The following is a 20,330-nucleotide window of genomic DNA, read 5'->3' on the forward strand; positions in this document are numbered from 1 at the left end:
GTGACCTTAAAAATCCACCAATGTGACTAAATTAAAACAAGTCTGCAAAGAAAATGTCCTGTTTCCGCCCAGGGGATGTCCAAAAGGTAATACATTTAGGGACCAGTTACTCTTTCACATAGTACAGGTTGGTTATACTAGCTTTTTACTTAATTATATCATAATTTGAAAACTGTAATTTGTATTTACTCAGGTTTTTCTGCTTCTAATATTAAAAAGTTTGATAATATTAAACTTTTGAATGTCACAAGAAATCAAAAATGAGAAATCTATAAGGGGACAAACACATTTGCTTGATTTCTGGGGCCATTATTCACCTCCCTGTTTCTGTTGTATTTACCAGGTTAATTAAAATAACTTTGGTGCTTCATTATTGTTAAATGCACATTAGCTAACTACCTGTCTTTGTGTTGCACTTTAGGAGCTGTGCAATATTAAAAGCCTGTGGTGTCTGGATTTATCTGAAAACAAGATGGAGTTTCTTCCAGAAGAGCTGGGAGGACTGGTTTCACTTACTGATTTGCTGGTGTCGCAGAACTCCATTGAGTATATTCCAGAAAGCATTGGTAAGAATGAGGATTCGTCTGGCTCTTTTTCAGCATAATTGAACTGCTTTCTAATATCATTTTGTAAATAATAAATAAATCATGGTCTTTTTTAAGTGGATATCTGCTAATGAAACAATTCCTCTATACTTCTGATCAAAGACTATTCACATTTAACCCAGCTGGATTATAACCAAGCTGCAAAAAAACAAAAACAAAAAACAAAACAGGCGCAAGAGACAAACAGAGTAGAGTGGGCTTAAATGTCTTTAAGCTGATTAAAACTTTAAGACCATTAGCCTAAAAAAAACATCAAAACATAAGTAAAAGTCTCCAAAAAGCACTCAGTAGTGACTGCCCCCAATGTTCTTTTTAATTCCTTTAAACATCTGTTCAAAATTGATCCACTATGGGAAGAAACTTGTGCCATCAGAAACTGAATTTGAATTGCTCAGACTGAATCTGTATTTGTGTAATTTGAAATTAAATGCATTGGTTTGAAAATGAATTTCACTAAACTGAAACTGAATATAATGATTTAAAGCTGAACTTGTTTGCTTTGAAAATTGCTTTGCTTTGTATTGAAAATTCTGTTTTATTACTTTCACTTTCAGGTCTGAAATTCAATTTCAGTTCCAAAATTCAGTTTTTTGTGTCACACATCCGGGTCCTTGAAGCCACAGATTAATCAAATACAGATTTACTGATTCACGGATGTCATTCACTGTTGCTGTGTCCAAATTCAGGACTGCATCCTTTGAAGGCATTTGTTGGCTGATAACGTCCTGCATGAATGCTGTTCAATCTCCAAGGTTCAAACAAATGCGCCCTTCTTATCCCCAGATTGGTCCGGTGTATCTTTCGTGGCCCACCCTATCCCATGATTCTTTGCAGGTCGAAGTAGATTGTTCAAACGGAAGTAGGCCAGAGAAGAGAGAAAAGTTGTGGATAAAATTGCATATATTGCGCATTCTGTGAAACAACTGAACTTTTACAATGTTTTTAGACGAGAATGTAGCTGTGTAAACCTAAAATATCTGATCAGTTTATCAAGCTATCGCTTTATTGCACAAATGCGCCGATATGTTCGTCCGCTGCCCCAGCAGCCGCTCGCCTCGCCAGCTGTCAGCTGACTGGGTGGTTGAGGTGCGCTAAACCCGAGAGAACAGCTGACTGCCGGCACATCGTTTTCAAAATCCCGCTGGGTTTGCCCAATGGGTGGACGTTAAACAAGATATAATTCAGTCAGATGAATCTAATATTAATGTTTGGTTTATTTATAATAATAATAATAATAATTATTATTATTATACTCTGCTAATAAACTAATTTAAACTTTGTTCCTAAAGTTAATATGTTAGTGTTTAAGTTGTTGAAAGCTTTACAAATAAATTAAACAAATTGTATTTGTCATCAATGTATTTTATCCAGTGTTAGATTTTTATATCTATGAACACAAAAAATATTTTCAACATTTTAAATGGCTGAATAATGAACAAGATCATAAAACAATAACTTTTTAAAACAAAACAGCATTATAAGCCATCAGCAATATGTAAAAGGGTAAATAAAAACCGTGCAGTCATTTACAGTAGAGACAGCGTTATTAACCTTCAGGCTCCATTTGTTCGGCTTCACAGCTCTGCGCTTCATGCTAACATGGTTGCTAGGCAACAGAAGTTACGCTGAGGTAAGGGCAAGAGAAACGCAGACCGACATAACACCGGTGGCACACTATGCTAATCTGGCATGTTTAGCTAATAGCTACAGGTAGCATAAGTGTTACTGTTTGACCATCATTTGTTTACATGACGCTTCTTATAGACGCTCATTTGACTTGGTGATTGACATCCACCAAGCTCATGTAGCTGCACTGCTCCAGCTCAACATGCCGTAAAGGAAGTTTAACCTGATGCGAAACGTAAATTGATTAATCTGTGTTTGATTAATCTGTGGCTATCCTCAAGAACCCGGATGTGTGACACAAAAAACTGAGTTTTGGAACTGAAATTGAATTACAGACCTGAAAGTGAAAGTAGTCAAACTGAATTTTTTATACAACAAAATATATTTTAAAAGCAAATGAATTCAGTTTCAAACCATAAAATTTAGTTTCAGTTTAGTGAAATTCATTTTCAAACCAATGCATTTAATTTCAAATTACACAAATACAAATTCAGTCAGAGCAATTCAAATTCAGTTTCTGATGGCAGACGTTTCTTCCCATAATCCACGAGTATCTAGTAGATTGGTGGAAATGTTTCTCTATATGGTGAAGATGTCTTCATAAAGGTCTTCCATGGTATGGATGCCAGTTTTGTAACCTTCCATTCCCATCCATTGCCAATCTTTTTAAATTATTTTTACATTGCGAGAACATGAAGAATGCTCCAAAAATGAGATTTTACTCCCCTTGAAGAATTATTTTTTTTTGATCAGATGGGATTTTTGAACTGTAATGTTGTCCTATTGAGAGACCCAGTAATCACCAGACAGAGGAAGACCCTCAGTCAAGAGGGATGTTCACTACATCATCTCATTATCTGGAGGTTTGACGCCTCTGCAAACCCAGAAGCTCCCTTGTTCCGTTAAGGGGAAAAAGCTCCTCAGTTCATGGTGGAGCCTCCTCTCAGGGTCCCGTTTGGACTTTGATCCCTTGCAAAGTTTAAATGGAAAGCTGTGGTGTTAGCTTACTCTTGCAGATGTCATCTTATGGTTATTGGGCTGCAGTCAGCGTCAGTATAGGCTTTAGTTTGGGCCGAGGACCTGCCTTTGTTTTCATGAGCAACCCGTTGGATCTATCGGCTTAGCGCAGGTGGTATTTCTTTTGTCTTTTAGGTAAAGGCATAAAAGCATTTTCCCCTTTGCCATCACAGGTAATGAAAGTCTAAACGCTTGACAGAAAACGATCTAGACTTTTTAGGGTATGGAGTTAAACCTTTGATCAACTGATGATCAACCTGTTTGAATTTAATGCAGTTTTTAATAATTTGCCTGTTCTGTTTTGTCTCTAATTCCTGTTTCCTTCATTTTGCATTTTGAAGCTCAGCTTATAACTTGACTACAATCTATCAGCACTAAATGTTCATACGTAACGTAATATTAGTGGTTTCTCCCTGTTTATTGAATATGTTTAGTCATAGTCATTACCCTGCATTTTATTTAAAAAGTTGTTTTGACGTTTCAATTCTAGGAGGTTTTGGGGTCTATTTAATTTTTGACAAATTCATAGAGGTTAATCTTTCTTTTTACCATGACTGTATTTTGCAAATATGTTTTGGTGCTTCCATTTAATAAAACCATATTAAACCATATAATAATGAACATTGCAGAGGTCTGTAGAAACGATTCCCCTCTGTATCCTGCTATGATGATTTTTAATATCTGACCGTTATGTTTTTGCCCTTTTCAACATAACATATTTAACAAAATAGTTTATTTCTCTTTGCAGGAAAACTAAAGAAACTTTCTATCCTGAAAGCTGACCTAAACAGGATATCACTTCTTCCAGAAACCATTGGCAACTGTGAAAGTCTTACAGAGCTTGTGCTCACAGAGAACCGGCTACAGGTTGGTCTTTCTCACTTGTATTTGAATGTCTGTACGCTGTGTAAATTAGAGAGCAGCTTGTAGTTACCAACATGGGCATAAACATCTTGTCTCCTATTGGCATCTCTGGCCTAATCTCTTACAGAGAATGTTTAGCAATTAAACTTTTAATTTGAGTACATTTTGTCATTGGGTCGGGGTGTCAGGGGGTATCCCATGCCTTAACCCAGGTCTATACCTTTATAACCAAGTCACAGGTGCCCAAGCCAGTGGCACCCTAACAATTCCTGTTCAAACAAAAAGACAGAAAAAAAAACCTAATTGAAGCTATTTTTTAAATCAGAATCTGCTTTATTGCCAAGTTTGTACAGGCAAACAAATAATTTGACTCCGGTACACTTTGCTCTCAATAATAAAGAATATCTTTTTTAAATGTACATAAATGAAAACTCATTTTCAGGTTGAATTATATAAATAAACAATACATTTAAAAGACACAAGTAAGTGTTTTTATGCAGATGCTGTTTTGCGTAGAAGATCAGGAGGAACATGATATGCTGTGTATGACTGTTTATTATTTCTTCACAGAGTTTGCCTGCGAGTATTGGGAAGTTAAAGCAACTGTCCAACCTAAACTGTGACAGAAACCAGCTAACACTATTACCTAAGCAGGTATGTCTATAAGAATCCTACCAACATACTTAATCAGTTTTTAGTAGCTGTTGATGCAACATCAAATTGAAAAATGGGAAAGTAGCACAAGCCAAATGGTCATCTACTGTGTTGTGTACTCACTTTGTAAGTTCGGTTTACACGGGTTAAAACTGAATTAATTCGTGTTCAGCATTCATTACCTGAGCAAGCTGAATTGAATTCACAGAACACACAACTTCTTAATTGTTTTCTTATGAAATCAAGCTTTTTTTAAACATACCGATTATGTCATCACGTAGAATCTATAACATGGTCTTGTTCAGCCTATTGGTGTTTTTTCCGTCTTATTGTAAGACAGCAACGTGAATCTTCCCTTGTGGACCATGTTTCTAATTGCTGCCAAATTTAAAAAGCATTTTAAATTAGTGTGTTTTTGTTTGTGTGTTTTTGTTTATTCTTGTCGGATGTTTTAAAGAGCTATATAAATAAATGACTGACTGACTGACTGATTAAAGTATTGCGAGGTCGGTGTTCCTGTTTAATAAAATCATGATTCTATTTGAACACGTCAGCTAACAAAATCTTCAGTCATGTAAATTAAATAAAAGTTCTGGTTACACTTGACTCTATAATTGTAGGAGAGGAAGGTTAGAAGGCATTAAGCTGCAGCTTTGCTCTCCTGCTTTCTGCTGTACCTGCAAAATAAACTGCTGGACTCACTCCCTGCCTGCAGCAGGCTCAATCAAAGTAGCAGCAGAGAACAAGAGGTGCAGATGCATCATGCTGTAGCAGTTCTGATGGTTAGGACACAAGCCGTTGGTATATATTAAGCTTGAAGTGGGGGAGAGTAATGCAGGGTTGTCATAGAGATATGTGTGTAAGAGACTGAACTCATGCCGGTGGGAGAAAATCTTGTGACTGTTTTCTGCATAAAGTAGCAGTAGTTTGCTCTAAAAAACAAATCTGAGTTTAGATCTTTCATTCACAGCCAAAGAAAGAGCCGTTTGATGATGCTTGAACTGTGAAAAACAAAATTGAGTTCAGAGTTTTCCCTAAAACGTTAAGGCCACTCATTAGCAAGCTGATTAGCATGCATTCGTGCACAACACTGGTCAGCTGTCTACAGGCTGAACCTCCCTGCTCAAACTGAAGCCCTCTGAAGTTACGCTGCTGTCAGCATAACATAACGGAGCAAAAGAAACTGTTATGATCGAATTAAAAGTCAAACTGAAGCTTTCTCTTTTTTTCTACAATGCACTTGCTTGTTGTGTGTCGACTGGTTGGTTCAGCTTCAGCTCCGTGTTGAGTATCTCCATTGTGTTAAAGAGTGCGACATTCTTCTTCAGCCTCTTGTCTAAGTGAAGTCACGCTTGGTTTAAAGCTTCATCTGAAAGGCTTATTTCACTCTTGTACAATGCTCCTGTGTGGGAAAGATGCAAAGCCTGCAGTGTGTACAGAAAATAGCAATTTAACACGCTTATCTCAGATAAATGAGGCAACGAGACCACTGTCAGGGTGTAGCCATGGCCTGAGGTTAGCATAGATTTTTTTGATTCTGTTGATTGTTAAGTAGATGTTCATACCATTTTGTGTCTAGCTGGTAATTTGTTAAGAAATTACATTTATCTATATTTGCAAACTTTATGATTTTGTGGTATTTCTTTTTACTTTAAATCCAGCATATTTGAGCTTTTCATGCATTTTTAAGCTGATGAATCTATCAATAATAGAATAGTTTTCACATCTGCATGGGAGATGAATTATCCGTAACAGCTGGAGTTCAGCTGGCCTATCAAATCCTTGTTTTGCCTGGCTCCCAGTCCTAATTGTTCTTAATTTCTGGTCCCTCTGCTACATCCCATTGACATAAAATTGCTCACCCCTCATGATTACCAGTTCTGGAACACATTGCCACCCACAAGCTTTCGGTATTTCCAGCTTTTTCCAGAACAAAAATAAAAGACTTGCACAGTATTTAGACTGCATTTTTATGGTTTTAATAAGCAGGCTTCACAGGGTATCTGTACTGTGACTGACATGCATGCTTGTGTTGTTATCTAGATCGGAGGCTGCAGCAGTCTTAACGTCTTCTGTGTGCGAGACAACTACCTGAAGAAGATCCCGCCAGAGCTGTCGCAAGCCATCGAGCTGCATGTGCTAGATGTTTCTGGAAACCGGTACGTTCAGTGGAGACTCCGTGCAGACCACAAAAACATACATTTAATATTTTAATTAAACATACAGGTTGATCTCAATACATTGGAACATCTTCAAGAAGTAAAGTTGTCTACCTAAGTCAATAGGTGAAACTAATTATATAGATCCATAACATAGAGTGATATATTTCAAGCGTTTATACCTTTTTATATTTGATTGGACAATAGGAACATTACCTCAGACCAAATAAAGAGGAATTTCATTAACCTACTGAAATGTATGTCCATGTGAAGTAATGTATATGCTTCTAGACTTGATGGGGCTCTTTTGCATGACTGGGTGTATCAGTTTGGTGTGGCATAGAGGTGATCAGCCTGTGGCCCTCTTTGAGATGTTTACTTTGTAAAGCTTGTCAGCAGGGGCGTGTATGAAGTGCTTTAAAATCCCGTTAGAATTTCTCAAGTCTAGACTTTAAGCCTGATAAAACATAATGGACCATCACAAACAGATGACATGTCTCAAATGATCACTGACTGTAGAAACTTCACACTGGACCTCAAGCAACATGGATGCTGTGCTTTTCTACTCTTCCTCCAAATTCTGGGTCTGTAACTTCCAAATGAAATGGAGATGTCTCTGTTTCAGGATTGGTTTAACCCAAGAAATGCAACAGTAGCAGCACATGGCCTGGATATGTCTGTGTGTGGTGGGTCTTAAAGCACTGACTCCAGATGCAACCCACACATTTTTTGTGTCCCAAGCTCTACAATGGGCTTTGATTTGCAGCTCTCAAGCCTGCAGTCATTGTTGTTCCTTATGCTACTTTTTTTTCTTCCTTCCACTAAACATTCCAATCAAGTGCTTGGATACCGTACTCTGTACACACAGCTTCATTAGCAAAGACTTTGTATAACTTCCTCAGTTGCTGTCAGCAGCTTTCCCTATCGTTATGCAGGCCATAACATGGCCATTATGTGACATTTCTTTATTAGAAATCTGTCTTTATTATTGGTAAAGTTGTGTTTTTATTCGCTTTAAGCAATAATCACCTAACATAAAAAACCCAATTAAATATGTTTGTTGAATTGAAATGCTGGAAAACATTTTCAGAATGTACAGATGCACCTAGTTCCTTATAGCCCTTTCTCTATTTTTCAATGTTATTTTGACTATCATTCTGGAAACAATAACCTGAAGACTGATGGTGGTCTGGTTCTGTGGTTTTTCTTTCTGTTCTGTTTAGCCTCTCATACTTGCCGATGTCACTCACCACACTACATCTGAAGGCCCTTTGGTTGTCAGAAAACCAGTCGAAGCCGCTCCTCACCTTTCAGCCGGATGAGGATCCTGAATCGGGAGAGAAGGTGCTCACCTGCGTTTTGCTGCCTCAGCAGCCAAGTGAATCAGGTAATTTATTTCATTCAGGGAATACCTCTGAAAATCTGGAAGAAGTTTTAGTCGTGCATGTTATCAGAAGCAGAGACTGAGATCAGACATTTTACTGATGCTACCCGACTGAAATTACAAACTGCTTTGACTCTGTGAAGGAAAGCCTCATTAGTTCTCACAACATCTCCAAGTATTTACTGCCCTGCGGTTTTGATAACGTTATCTGCTTGGCGAACCACTGCGGGTTCTGTGCCTTCTGATCCTGTGATATCTGTCAAATATGAGGTCTCGAAGCAGTGCCTTTGATAGATCAGACCATTTCTTGTCTGCTGAGGCCTTCTTTGGCTGAGTTTTCCCAGAAATGTTTTGGATTGCGTTGCAAAAAGAGGCTTAACAGCGGCTGGCTGGCTGAAAATGAAAGCTCACCCATGTGGTATTGGGACTTGACTGACGACAGGCTGTAAAATGTGTAAACAGATTTTTGTTTGTATGTTTTTTTCTGATTTTTACAAGTAATAAGTTTCTTATTAACATGTTACTCAAAGCAAGATTGCACAGCAAACGCTTGTTTTGTGACACTGTTCTTCTGTTGTGGTAGAAATGCAGGTATTAAAGAGATGGCTGTCAGCTGGGTGAGGCTTCGGTTGGGGGCAGGGGAGATTGTGCTGCTGTGAGCCTGTGACTAAGCTGGGATTTGAAACTGTGATCTGGCAGTTTCAGTCTCTCTCTTTATTAGCAGCGGTGTGTGTGACAGCTCTCATTTATTGAGCGGAGGGCAGATGGTACCAAACATATTGATTGCTAAATAAATTCCTGCAGTTTGCACCTGCTGTTTTTATGTATCATTTTTCTTTCTGTCAGAAACCCACTAAGACAAAATATATTGTTTCTTAAAAAAAATCCTCCAGGTTTTGATAATCTGGCTCGCTTCGGAGGTCTGGAGAGCCTTGTGAATGGGATGGCTGATGAGGCCTGGGACGACAAAGCCATGAACAGGATCAGTTCCATTCACTTCATGGATGAGGGTGAGGAGGACGATGATGATGAGAAGGTGAGACCGATGAGCAAATATACAGGGGCACCTCAATAAATTAGAACATAAACATAAAATGTATTCATTTCAGTAATTACATTCAGAAAGTGATTCTCATTTATTATCTTGATTCTTGCACAGAGTAAAGCGTTTATCTGTGATCATTTTAATGATTTTTGTCCTACAGCAGATTTTAATTGACAGAAAACAGAAATGTTGCTTTGTTCTACACATTCTGTCATCCCGCAGACAGACTTTGACACCTTTCACAAGGAAGGTGAGCCACATAAGATCATTACTAAAGAAGGTGGCCGTTCACAGAGTGCCCCATCCAAGAATATTAATGGAAAGTTTAATGGAAGGAAACGGTGTGAATAAAAAACAGCACACAAGCAACAGGGAGAGCTGCAACGTTCAGATGAAAGTGCAGCAAAAACTATTTAACAGTTAGGGTGGAAAGTATTGACTGCAGCTAGAGTCAGTGCTTTGAGAACTAACATACATACCCAGGACGTAGGCTACAACTCCGATATTCTTGGGGGTAAGCCCCTTCCAAAACCACAGAAGTTAGAAACGTCTTATCTGGTGTAAGTTTTTTTAGTTGAAAGTAAATTTTGCATTTCATTCGGAAATCATGCTCCTAAAGTCTGGAGGACGAGTGGAGAGGCACAGGAACCGAGCTGCTTGAAGTCCAGTGTGACGTTTCCACAGCCAGGGATGATTGCCCTGTTGCGTGCTGGTGTCAGTCCACCGCGTTTTCTCAAGTCCAAACTCAGCGCAGCCATTTGCCAGGAAGTTTTAGAGCACTGAATGCTTCCCTCTGCTGACAAGCTTTATTGAGAAGCAGATTTTATTGCCCACCCTGCCCCAGCATTACCACAGACTGATCCCTTCATGTCGCTCTGCATTGATGCAGTATTTCATGCAAAAAAAGGCCCAACCAAGTATTAAGTGCATTTAATGTCAGCATATTTTACACTAGGACAACATTTCTGTGTAAAAAAAAAAACCCTTTTAGTTGGTCTTATGCAATAGAAGTCTCTGAGAAACCGAATTTTTGGTTTTATTGATGTGCACCTGTAGGTTTATGTTATAACACAGAGTAGAATCATTTTTAAAAGATATAGCTTAAAATATACATTTTAATTTCAGTCAGCTGTTTATCCTAGACTTCAGTCCATAAATTAATTTTTAGAGATTTTAAGCCAGATATGAGGATATTTAATAATTTCTCAGCTCTCAACTTCGTATCCAAAAAGCGACACAGAAACTTAAGATGGAACCAGATTTATCTTGTTTAATTAAGTATAATTCATAGTGAACTATTATCTGTTGTATTATAAATTAAAAGCTGTAGACGTGCACAACTAAAAATATGAAGCTAAGGAGACCCAACCTCTTTGCTTTTGCAGCTGATTTTCCTTTAAAACCAGTTTTTCATGAGCGTTACCTAATGTAACCTAGCAGCTCTTCTTCAAGTCCTGCCTTAATATGAACCTAAAATATGAATTTAAACACTTATGGATCTCATGTCATATCCTCCAAGAAGTGCAAAAAACTATATATATTTTTTGGGATATTTGGATTACATTTATTCAGTGGGGAAAAAAATCCAAAGTTAGGGATTAATTGTTCTTAATATTTTAATAATATTTATCTTACATGTACAACCGTTTACCCAATCTGCATCCTTCTCACAGGGAACACTACTACGAAGGGCCACGCCTCACCCGGGCGAGCTAAAATCCCTGAAGAAAACCGCAGAGAACATCCGCAACGACCTGAACGCTGCCAAAGGCCTAGACTCCAACAAGAACGAGGTCAATAACGCTGCAGACGGAGTGACTACGTCTGTCTGACCTTTACCTCAGAAGTGTTTTTCTTTTTTTTTAATCCTTCTGTTTCTCGCCACATCGTCCTGCACCACCCTGCAGCCCTGTGTTGTTGCTTTTTTAGTAGTTTTTCTTTTACCTGCAAATCCCAGTTTGTCCTTCCCTTCGTCCGGTCATACCATGCAGGAGCCTGAACCCTCGCTCCATCTCCAGTCCTGTGGAAAAATAAAACTGTGCACCAAGGCCGCCGTGCCTTCCTCTTTTTAACAAATATCCGCAGCAATGACCTGCACAGAGATGATCCTATTTCGATAGTATATTTTTAAGATGAATTATTTTTTAAAAGTGATCCTTAGAAATTCATTAGGTTGTTGCACTATAAACCTCTTAAATGTATTATGTATTTGTTTTATTTTATTTTTATTTTTAAACACTGGGTCTTTCTAGGTTTTGGGGCAAACAAAAGCAGGAGTGTTTTTGGACCTACTGATCTAAAGATTATTGTAAATCTATTGTGAATATTGATACTTTTATACTTTTTGGCAGCTCAGATGTAAATAAAAATGTATAGCAAGTATCTTCTTAATCGGTTTAAGCTTCTCCCCTTCACTTCATACTGGTACATCTATTTTTTGTTTTTGTTTAAATCAAAGTAATGAACAAAACGGCCACTAATGTCTTATTATTTAATCCACTGCCTGGGTGAGCTTATCTCTGGATGTTTATTAGATGATTTAAATTTAAATACTGCACATCAAGTTTAAATTGCCATCTGCAGTGTGATTACGCTGCAAGTAAGGATCCTGTTTTATTTAAATGTGCCGTACTTTACTGCTTTGCATTGTTTTCTTAAACAGATGCCAGAACAGCTGTATGTGTACTTTTAAAGGTGTCTTCCTTTTAAGGAGTACTGTGTCGATGAACTATCAGAGCTTTGGGGAGATTGAGGGTTGTTTTTTATTATTATAATGATCACTCTAAAATTGTCATTGTTCTTCTCGGATGCACTTCTCGTTGCTTTCCTTCTGTTTTTTAATGGTACTTGATAAACTGTGTTATATGGACAAGAGAAAATGGTTCAAGTGTTCTTTTTTTTGTTTCTAATTAGTCTCCGATAAAGCTGCACAAAACAGATCTCAGACTGGCTCTAAACCTTGAGATTTGCTGACTTTTTTTTAACCACTGATCAATAAAAATGAGTGCAACACTAAATCCACATGCTTGTTATTCCTTTAGACTGCTTTTTGCCTTGAGGTGATGTGAGATTAACAGAGAGTTGCAAAAAAAAAAGGCATGTTGGGTCCCAAACGACACTTGTCGAAAGGTGAATTTAAATTTGAAGTCTTGTTTTGAGGTAATAAATCAGATTCCAGATCCTTTTGTTTTTCCTGTTGTGTCTGACCAGCTGAGCATGATGTGAAGCATCTCCACCCTGCATGTGCTGCATGTTTTTCAGACAGTGGCATGCTTTCAATGTAATCTTTCACACTTCGGGTTTAATCAAAGGGATGAAGCAGGGGGAAAAAACTATTTACAGTCTGAATATGTCACTATTTTGAAACCTTTGTATGAACAGAATAAGCATACTGTGTGAATAAGGGAGCAGGTTTTTAATACCCCGCCGCTCCTTCTTTGTGTCAGGCCTTGACAGCTTAACAATAAACACATTGTCATGTCAAGGGACCTTTTCCTCCACAGATCCGCCACTGTCATTGGTAGGTTCATTGCTTGAAATTAGGTTTTCCAGCAACAGGTGATGTCTTCTGATTATCTATAGGTGTGTAGAAATCGTCACGGTAATCCGCCCCCCAGGACCGGCTGCCAAAGCTGGGCCGTCCCGGACTTCAGCTGGCTGTCGACTAAAGAGAGACTGCAGGGGGGACCTCGGATGTTTGCTGTGAAGAATAATGTGTTTGGTCGCTACTCTGACCTACAGAGGAGCAAAGAAAAGGCTGAACCAGCAGAGGAGGTCGGTTTAAGGTTCTTTACAGATTCTGTTTTTATGTTAACTTGAGAAACAGGCATTTTATTTTTTAATCTTACCATGATCTGCTCCAGGATTTCTAAAGGTTTTTCAATAGACTCAGGCTGGTTGTCTCTAATTTCTAATGTAGTGCCAAACCTATTAGAAATTCTTTGCTGTTTTTAAGCCACCTAACTTTGAGCGCTGACGTATTCAGGTCTGAATGGACTCCTGAGACCAACAGGTGAACCAGTGCTATTTAATACAGCACCTTTCAAAAGTATTCACCCCCTTTGAGCATTTTCACAATTATTGCTTTATTTTGTGGGAAATTTTATGTGACCGATCAAAGTAAAGTAGTCCCCAATTATGAAACACGCCCCTCACCCACCACCTTGGAGGGTCAACACTTTGTAGAGTCTTTAGGGGGTATGTTACTTCCTTGAACTGGGTCGGATGGGATGCTGAACATTTCAAGTCTTGCCACAGATTCTAAATTGGATTTAGGTCTGAACTTTGACTAGGCCATTCTAACACCTCAATGTGCTTTGATCGGAACCATTTCACAGTAGCTCAAGCTGTATGTTTAGTGTCGTAGTCCTGCTGGAAGGTGGATCTTGAACCCAGTCAGCCTCAAACAGGTTTTCTTACTGCATTTAAGCCCTAATAATATTATTCAATCAATTGACCAGTTTTTCTGTCCTTGCTGAAAAGTATCCCTACAGCATAATGTTGCCACCACCTTGTTTCACCACAGGGATGATATGTTTTCGGTTTATGAACAGTTCGCTTCCAAGATGATTAGTTTTTTGTCTTATCTGACCAGCGCACCTTCTTTCATGTTCGCTCTTTCCCCATACATGACTTGTGGCAAACTGTAAAATGGACTTCTTACTTTCTATGTTTTTTCCAACAAGCGCTTTCTTCTACTATAGTTTCATAAAGAATGGGTTCCTGGAGGGCATGACTAAAGCTCAGGACACACTTTTCACCCAATTTCACCCCCATTCCCAGTCATAAAAAGTCTTGATCAGTCCGCACTAGTTCTGGTCAGGACGAGTTGGCACCAGAATCCATCGAAGTGAGAGGAGTAAAGACTGGAGTCTGCAGGTGTGAGGGAAGCAGACTTGACCCGACCTCAGTCGTAGTCAGTTGAAAATGGTAAAATTATTCGAGCTGAATCTGACATAGTCCCTCCAGCGTGTCCTGGGCCGTCCCCTGGGACTCCTCCTGGTGGGACATGCCTGGAACACCTCCCGAGGAAGGCGTCCAGGAGACATCCGGTATAGATGCCCGAGCCACCTCAACTGGCTCCTCTCGATGTGGAGGAGCAGCGGCTCTACTCCGAGCCCCTCCCGGATGACCGAGCTCCTCACCCTATCTCTAAGGGAGTGCCCGGCCACCCTACGGAGGAAGTTAATTTCAGCCGCTTGTATCCGGGATCTCGTTCTTTCGGTCATGACCCAAAGTTCATGGCCATAGGTGAAGGTAGGAACGTAGACCGACCGGTAAATCAAGAGTTTCGCTTTTTGGCTCAGCTCTCTCTTCACCACAACAGACCGGCACAGTGTCCCCATTACTGCGGCAGCCGCACCGATCCAATAATTAAAATCTATCAGCTAATTCATAGTTGTATAGCAGACTGGGTAGAAGACATTGTGACAAAAAATAACTAAAAACAAAGCACAAAAGAGTCAGATATATGTTTAAAAACAAAAAAAAAGTCTAATAATGACCAGCCTTCTTAAAATGAAACATCAAATTTTAAATATAAATGTAAAAGTTCTCATCAATAAAAAGTTTCAGCGATATTTTCAATAAAAACTGCTCATTTCCCCCCAGGTTTAGTTTTAAAAATCTTAACATCAATTCTAAATCATGCAGTCCAGTCCAAACATAATAGTGTTGTCTGTTAAGTTGGAAAACACATTTGTAGAATAAATAAGTTTTACTTTGTGTCAATCACATAAATCCAAAACAAAATAAATTGAAATTTGTAGTTGTAACCTGGCAAAATGTTTTCTGAAATACTGACTACTAATTAAGTGACTTCTCAAGGTAGTTGTTTGAATTGTTTTATTTAGTGTTATCAGATTAGAGGAATAAAAGTGCATGCCCTATGCATTTTTAGAAAACCTATAAATTTTTCTTCCACAGAAACAGAAAATTTAAAAATACAGCCAATACCCAGAGAAAACCTTTGAAAATCCTCCAGAAGGAAGAACTGTTGATCAAGACGCCCAAAATATTACCAGAATGTATTTGGAAGATATTTAAATGAACTAATAAATTAGACTGGTTGAAAACGTTTTCACAATAGTATAGATCAATTCCATTGTATCTCACTGGTGGACAGTGAAAGCACCAGTTTCTCTCTTATCACCAGAGCTGTGCAGGTCGTCTTTCTGCAAAAGAAGCTTCACCAGGTCTATTTCGCCATCTGAGAGATGAAACACAAGAGGGGAAGAATTTCTCACACCCCAGAGCTCTTAATACAGGGTCTGGTTTCCATGGACACCCTGACTGCAAGATAAAGACGCCATCAGTCACAGGCTTCCTGAGATCTTCTCTAATGAGCGAGAAGACTGCAGAATCATCCACCTCTCAAGTGCCATTAAGAGTAAATTCACAATGTATCTTACCTAAATTTCAAAATATCCCTTTTGTGAATTGCTTTAAACAATTCTGGAGCGTCTTCCAACATATTCAGAATTCATTTTTATCTCCTGTTAGGCATACTGAGCTGTTCTTTTCAGGGCACAACTACACATACTCTAAGTTGTATTTGTGCTGAAAGCATTTCTTTCAGTTGCAGATTAAAGTATCTGGCCAAAGTGGTCGTTTAGGAATCAGCATTGCTGGTGGAAAAGGTTCTCTGCCTTACAAAGATCACGATGAGGTGAGTGCTGGAGTACGAGAGCACATATTGCCCAATCTTTTGCAACATAGCTCATCATTCATTCACTCAGCAGCTTTTTGGCTCTCTGAACGAAGATGATTTGAAGCAGCTGCCTCCAAGGATCTTATAGTTGTCTCAACAGCATGAACTAAATGACAAAACTATAAGTATATTATTATTACCAGCTTTATCCAGGCCAATAGGTTTGCTTTTTTTTTCCAGGGCATTTTTATTTCCAGACTAGCTCAAGGGGGACTGTCTGAAAAGGCTGGGATCCATGTTGGAGATAGATTGCTTGAGGTAGGAGGGTGACATGTTTGATTTCTTCTTGCTGTGTTTGATTCTCTGAGGAAATTTAGCATGAATACAAAAACATTTGGTTTATCACTTTTCACCAGTGGGGGGCATCATATGACTAACAGAGGACTATCAGCGCTAACTCCTCATGAAAATCTGATTGACAAAAAAGACATAGAAAGAAAAAATATATCTCCAGACGTGTTATTTCCAGTTATTTCCCCCGAGACATGCTCCTGCTTCCACTCCTTGCCAATAAAATTTATAACTTGACCTTTACCCTTCCAGGTCAACGGTGTGAGCATGCAGGGGGTGACCCACCACGAAGCAGTTGCTACCCTCAGAAATGCTGGGGGCTGCATCAAACTGAAGGTGCTCAGAGAGAAACTGCCACCCGCAGACCAGGAGGAGACAGAGAACAGTTTGCCCAAGAAGATTGAGGCTGCAGTCTGCAATGGAAACAGCACTGTGGGTGTTTTTATTCAATTCTCAGCATGAGCAGAGTAAACTTTGACATTGTTTTACAGCCCCTTCAGTTGGACAGCTAAAGAACAGCCCACTACTAATATTTCCTTTCTCTTGTAAAATTTGTTATTTTTCTTTGTTGGCATTGCAGACTTTTTTTTATGTGTTTCAGCTTGATTTTGACAGCGGCCTGAACAGAAAATTGTCTGGAATCGAAGCAGAGGAGTTAAAACAGGACTCACTCAAAGAGATGAATAATACAATGACTGTAAGTAGATTTAATTATGATCATTTCCAATTTGCTATCTATTCTGCAAGTATTTGTACCCTTTGATATATTCTCTCATGTGGCATCCACAAATGTTTTTGTTGTGTTTTTCAGCGATTGTACGTAATAGACCAAAACAAAATATGTATAAATGTATAATTGTGAAGTTGGTGAGAAAGGTTTTCAAAATCTAGAAAGTATAGCATGTATTAGTGTCTAAGCCCAGTGATTAAATGTTTTTTTAAGTATTTAGTGATACCTCTTAACACTAAATACCATCTTTACACATTTAGAGACTTTGGCCATTTTTCTTTGCAGAAACTCAGTCAGATTGGATGGAAAGCCTGTGTGAACAAGGATTTTCAACTCTTGTGACAGATTCTCATTTGGATTTACTGTAGGTTCGATGGGCAATTCTAATACAAGTTTTACAGCATCTAACAGGTTTTCTTCAAGGACAGCCCTGTATTTAAGCTCCATTGTTCTTCACATCAGCTGACCAGCTTCTGTGTCCATGCCTCAAGAAAAACATTCCCACGGTATGATTCTACCACCACCATGTTTCACTGTGGGGATGGTGTGTTCAGGGTGATGTAGAGGGTTAGTTGTCTACCACACATGGTGTTTTGCATTTATGCCAAAACATTTATTCCTCATTTTTATTCACATCTGACTAGAGCATCTTCTTCCATGTTTGCTGTGTCCACTACATGGATTGTAGCAAATAGCAAACAAGACTTCTTTTGTACTATTTCACATTAACTGTGTTCTTGCCACCCTTCCATGCAGGTCAGACTTGTAGAGTGCATGACTAATCTGTGTCTCATTAACATATTCTTCCAACTGAGCTGTGCCTTTCTGCAGCTCCTCCAGTGTTATCAAATTCCTCTGGGCTGGTTCTCTGATTAATGCTCTTCTTGCCTATTCTGTTTGTTTAGGTGGGCCGCCATGTCATGGTAGGTTTGCAATTGCAAGAATCTTGCTATTTTTGGATGATGGATTACACAGTGATCCATGAGATGTTCAACGTTGGGATATTGCTTTAAAACATAATCCTCCTCTGAACCCGTCCACAGCTTTCTCCCTGACCTGTCTGCCTTGTTCTTGGTCTTCAGGATGTTTACTAGTTTTCTCTAACAAACCTCTGAGGTCTTCACAAAACAACTGGATTTATACTGAGATTAAACTACATACAGGCAGAGTCTATTTTCTAATTGGATGACTTCTGAAGGCAGTTACACTTTTCAGATTTTCATTTGTAAAAACATTTTAAAACCATGTATCCTTTTCCTTCTACTGCACAATGGTCCTTTAATTTGTGTTTGTCTATCATGTAAGATTATAATGAAATACCCATTTGCGAGGCACTGTAAGTATATAACCTCAATTTACCCCCTAAAAAGAGTAAAAACTAACATTTAAAATATGTCACATCTCTTGATAATCTGTTTTTTTTCTTCTTCAATCTTTTTTCTTTTTCATCTCGCAGATCCCCCAGATCATACTCACTCACCCCTCTACCTCAGATGAAGATGTGGAGCTCTTGTCACAGATCCCCAGGAGACAACGGCTGCGTGAATGACAAACCCGATGAATGTTGACACTCTGCGACCGTGTTTTTTACTTACTTTGAGCACAGTTTGGAGCTTCATGAATGCATGGCAGAGAACATTGATGCTTGCTCTCTTTCAGGGATATATAGTGAACAGCAGGAGTTTACTTACTCCGATCATGGGCATGAACACCATATTAATTTTAGGCTTTCAAGAATTTATTTAAGATATTTGTTTATGCATTGACTAATAATACAAGATTCAAATTCACAGATTTTAAGAACAAGAGTTTGGCAACAAAGTTTACATGTATAAAAGATTTTCTCTGATCCAGGCTCAAATATATACATACATCTCCACTACTAATTAGGTAAATGTCATTTAGTAAGAATTACCTCAATCCCACAAATTCTGTAGTCATCAACAAAGTCCTGGCATCATTCTGGCTGGATATCGGACCACACCTTTTGGCAAATTTGATAGAAGTCATATATATCTATATTTAGATATAGATACTGGACTTTCTAAAAATCTTTAATTTGTTGGCTGTATCATTATTTCACCATGTAATAGAATGCATCAAAAGGACAATTAAAAGCCCCCAACAAATATAACATTCATGCCCATTTTCAGAATACGTAAACTTCAGATCGACACTGTAACTGCAAAAGGATTATTGTAAAACAAAGCAATGAATGTATTTTTAGCATTAACCTTGATCGTTGCTGTTAGAGTTGAATTTTAGTCTTGCAAGCTGAGGAAAACTCTTGTTTTTAAATAGAAACAATATGTGAAAGTAAAAACACTCAAAAACCATTAAACAATAACTGATGTTTGTTATCTCTTTCTTACAATGCTCTGTGTAAGTTATAGGTACCTCGCTTTTATATAAGGATTCCTACCTTTGACAGTGTGAAACTTTTAGACTTCTTCAAATCTGTACTGAGATGAAATGACTCATGGTTGAACAAATTTACACAACAAAGAGTCTGATCCTACTGAGGTGTTACTTTCCATCATCCCATGCCATCTATGTGAGATAAATGATGGCTCATGAGAATAAACACAGTGCAGAAAAAGATAATAAAAAGCTTTTATCTCACTTTAAAAGCCAAGAATATGCAAATTGTGAATGTGGTGTGTACTTTACTTTAGAAATTTTATATTCTCACACTGATAAAGTGATTTTTTCATAATAAAGTGAAACTATTGTTCCGACTGTTGCTTTTTTGTCTTTTCTTGAAGAGGCAGTAGCAGCCATTTCAAAATGTTTGGGCTGAAAACAAGATCACTGAATATTATCTACAAGTTATTGAAAGAGATAACCCTGCGCAGATTTACAAGTGGCTTGTTTTATGCGATGCTGTGCAAGAACCTCTGTGTGAAACTCCTCTGAGGACAGCCTTGTTGGAAAGCCCTCGTCACAAACCAGTTAAGAGTCAATTAATGGAAGGTCAGGCTCGTCTCTGGAGTCCTTTCTGTAAGTTGGAGAGAGGACTTGAGGAGAAGGAGGAGGAGGACAGATTTTACGCTCTGTGATCAATCAGAATCAGAATCAGAATCAGAAAAGCTTTATTGCCAAGTACGTTTTTGGACATACAAGGAATTTGTTTTGGCATAGTCGGTGCAATACAGTACAAATTAAACAGTACAAACATATCTACAATATAATATAAATATAAGTGCACAGTTTTAAGTGAGTGAGAGTAAATATAGAGCAGTATAA

The 20,330-nt window shown here is 38.4% G+C and overlaps 2 protein-coding genes across 2 annotated transcripts in view; both read left to right on the forward strand.

The window, feature by feature from the left end:
- Nucleotides 1–12,375, forward strand: part of lrrc1 (leucine rich repeat containing 1) — a 38,935-nt gene extending 26,560 nt beyond the window's left edge. Inside the window, exons 8-14 of the mRNA XM_047352521.1 lie at nucleotides 422–566; nucleotides 3,997–4,115; nucleotides 4,683–4,766; nucleotides 6,810–6,925; nucleotides 8,149–8,312; nucleotides 9,203–9,345; nucleotides 11,028–12,375. Coding sequence (XP_047208477.1) covers nucleotides 422–566; nucleotides 3,997–4,115; nucleotides 4,683–4,766; nucleotides 6,810–6,925; nucleotides 8,149–8,312; nucleotides 9,203–9,345; nucleotides 11,028–11,186 — 930 coding nt within the window. The 3' untranslated portion in view covers nucleotides 11,187–12,375. The remainder of the gene's footprint in view (nucleotides 1–421; nucleotides 567–3,996; nucleotides 4,116–4,682; nucleotides 4,767–6,809; nucleotides 6,926–8,148; nucleotides 8,313–9,202; nucleotides 9,346–11,027) is intronic.
- Nucleotides 12,376–15,926: 3,551 nt separating this feature from the next.
- On the forward strand, nucleotides 15,927–19,827 carry LOC124859397. Its single transcript, XM_047352160.1, has 5 exons — nucleotides 15,927–16,021; nucleotides 16,244–16,321; nucleotides 16,607–16,786; nucleotides 16,956–17,051; nucleotides 18,541–19,827. The coding sequence occupies exons 3-5, from the start codon at nucleotides 16,622–16,624 to the stop codon at nucleotides 18,631–18,633; spliced, it is 354 nt and encodes a 117-aa protein (XP_047208116.1). The 5' UTR covers nucleotides 15,927–16,021; nucleotides 16,244–16,321; nucleotides 16,607–16,621; the 3' UTR covers nucleotides 18,634–19,827.
- Nucleotides 19,828–20,330: the final 503 nt, after the last annotated feature.

This window comes from Girardinichthys multiradiatus, chromosome 22, assembly GCF_021462225.1.
Source record: "Girardinichthys multiradiatus isolate DD_20200921_A chromosome 22, DD_fGirMul_XY1, whole genome shotgun sequence".
Taxonomy (NCBI): Eukaryota; Metazoa; Chordata; class Actinopteri; order Cyprinodontiformes; family Goodeidae; genus Girardinichthys; species Girardinichthys multiradiatus.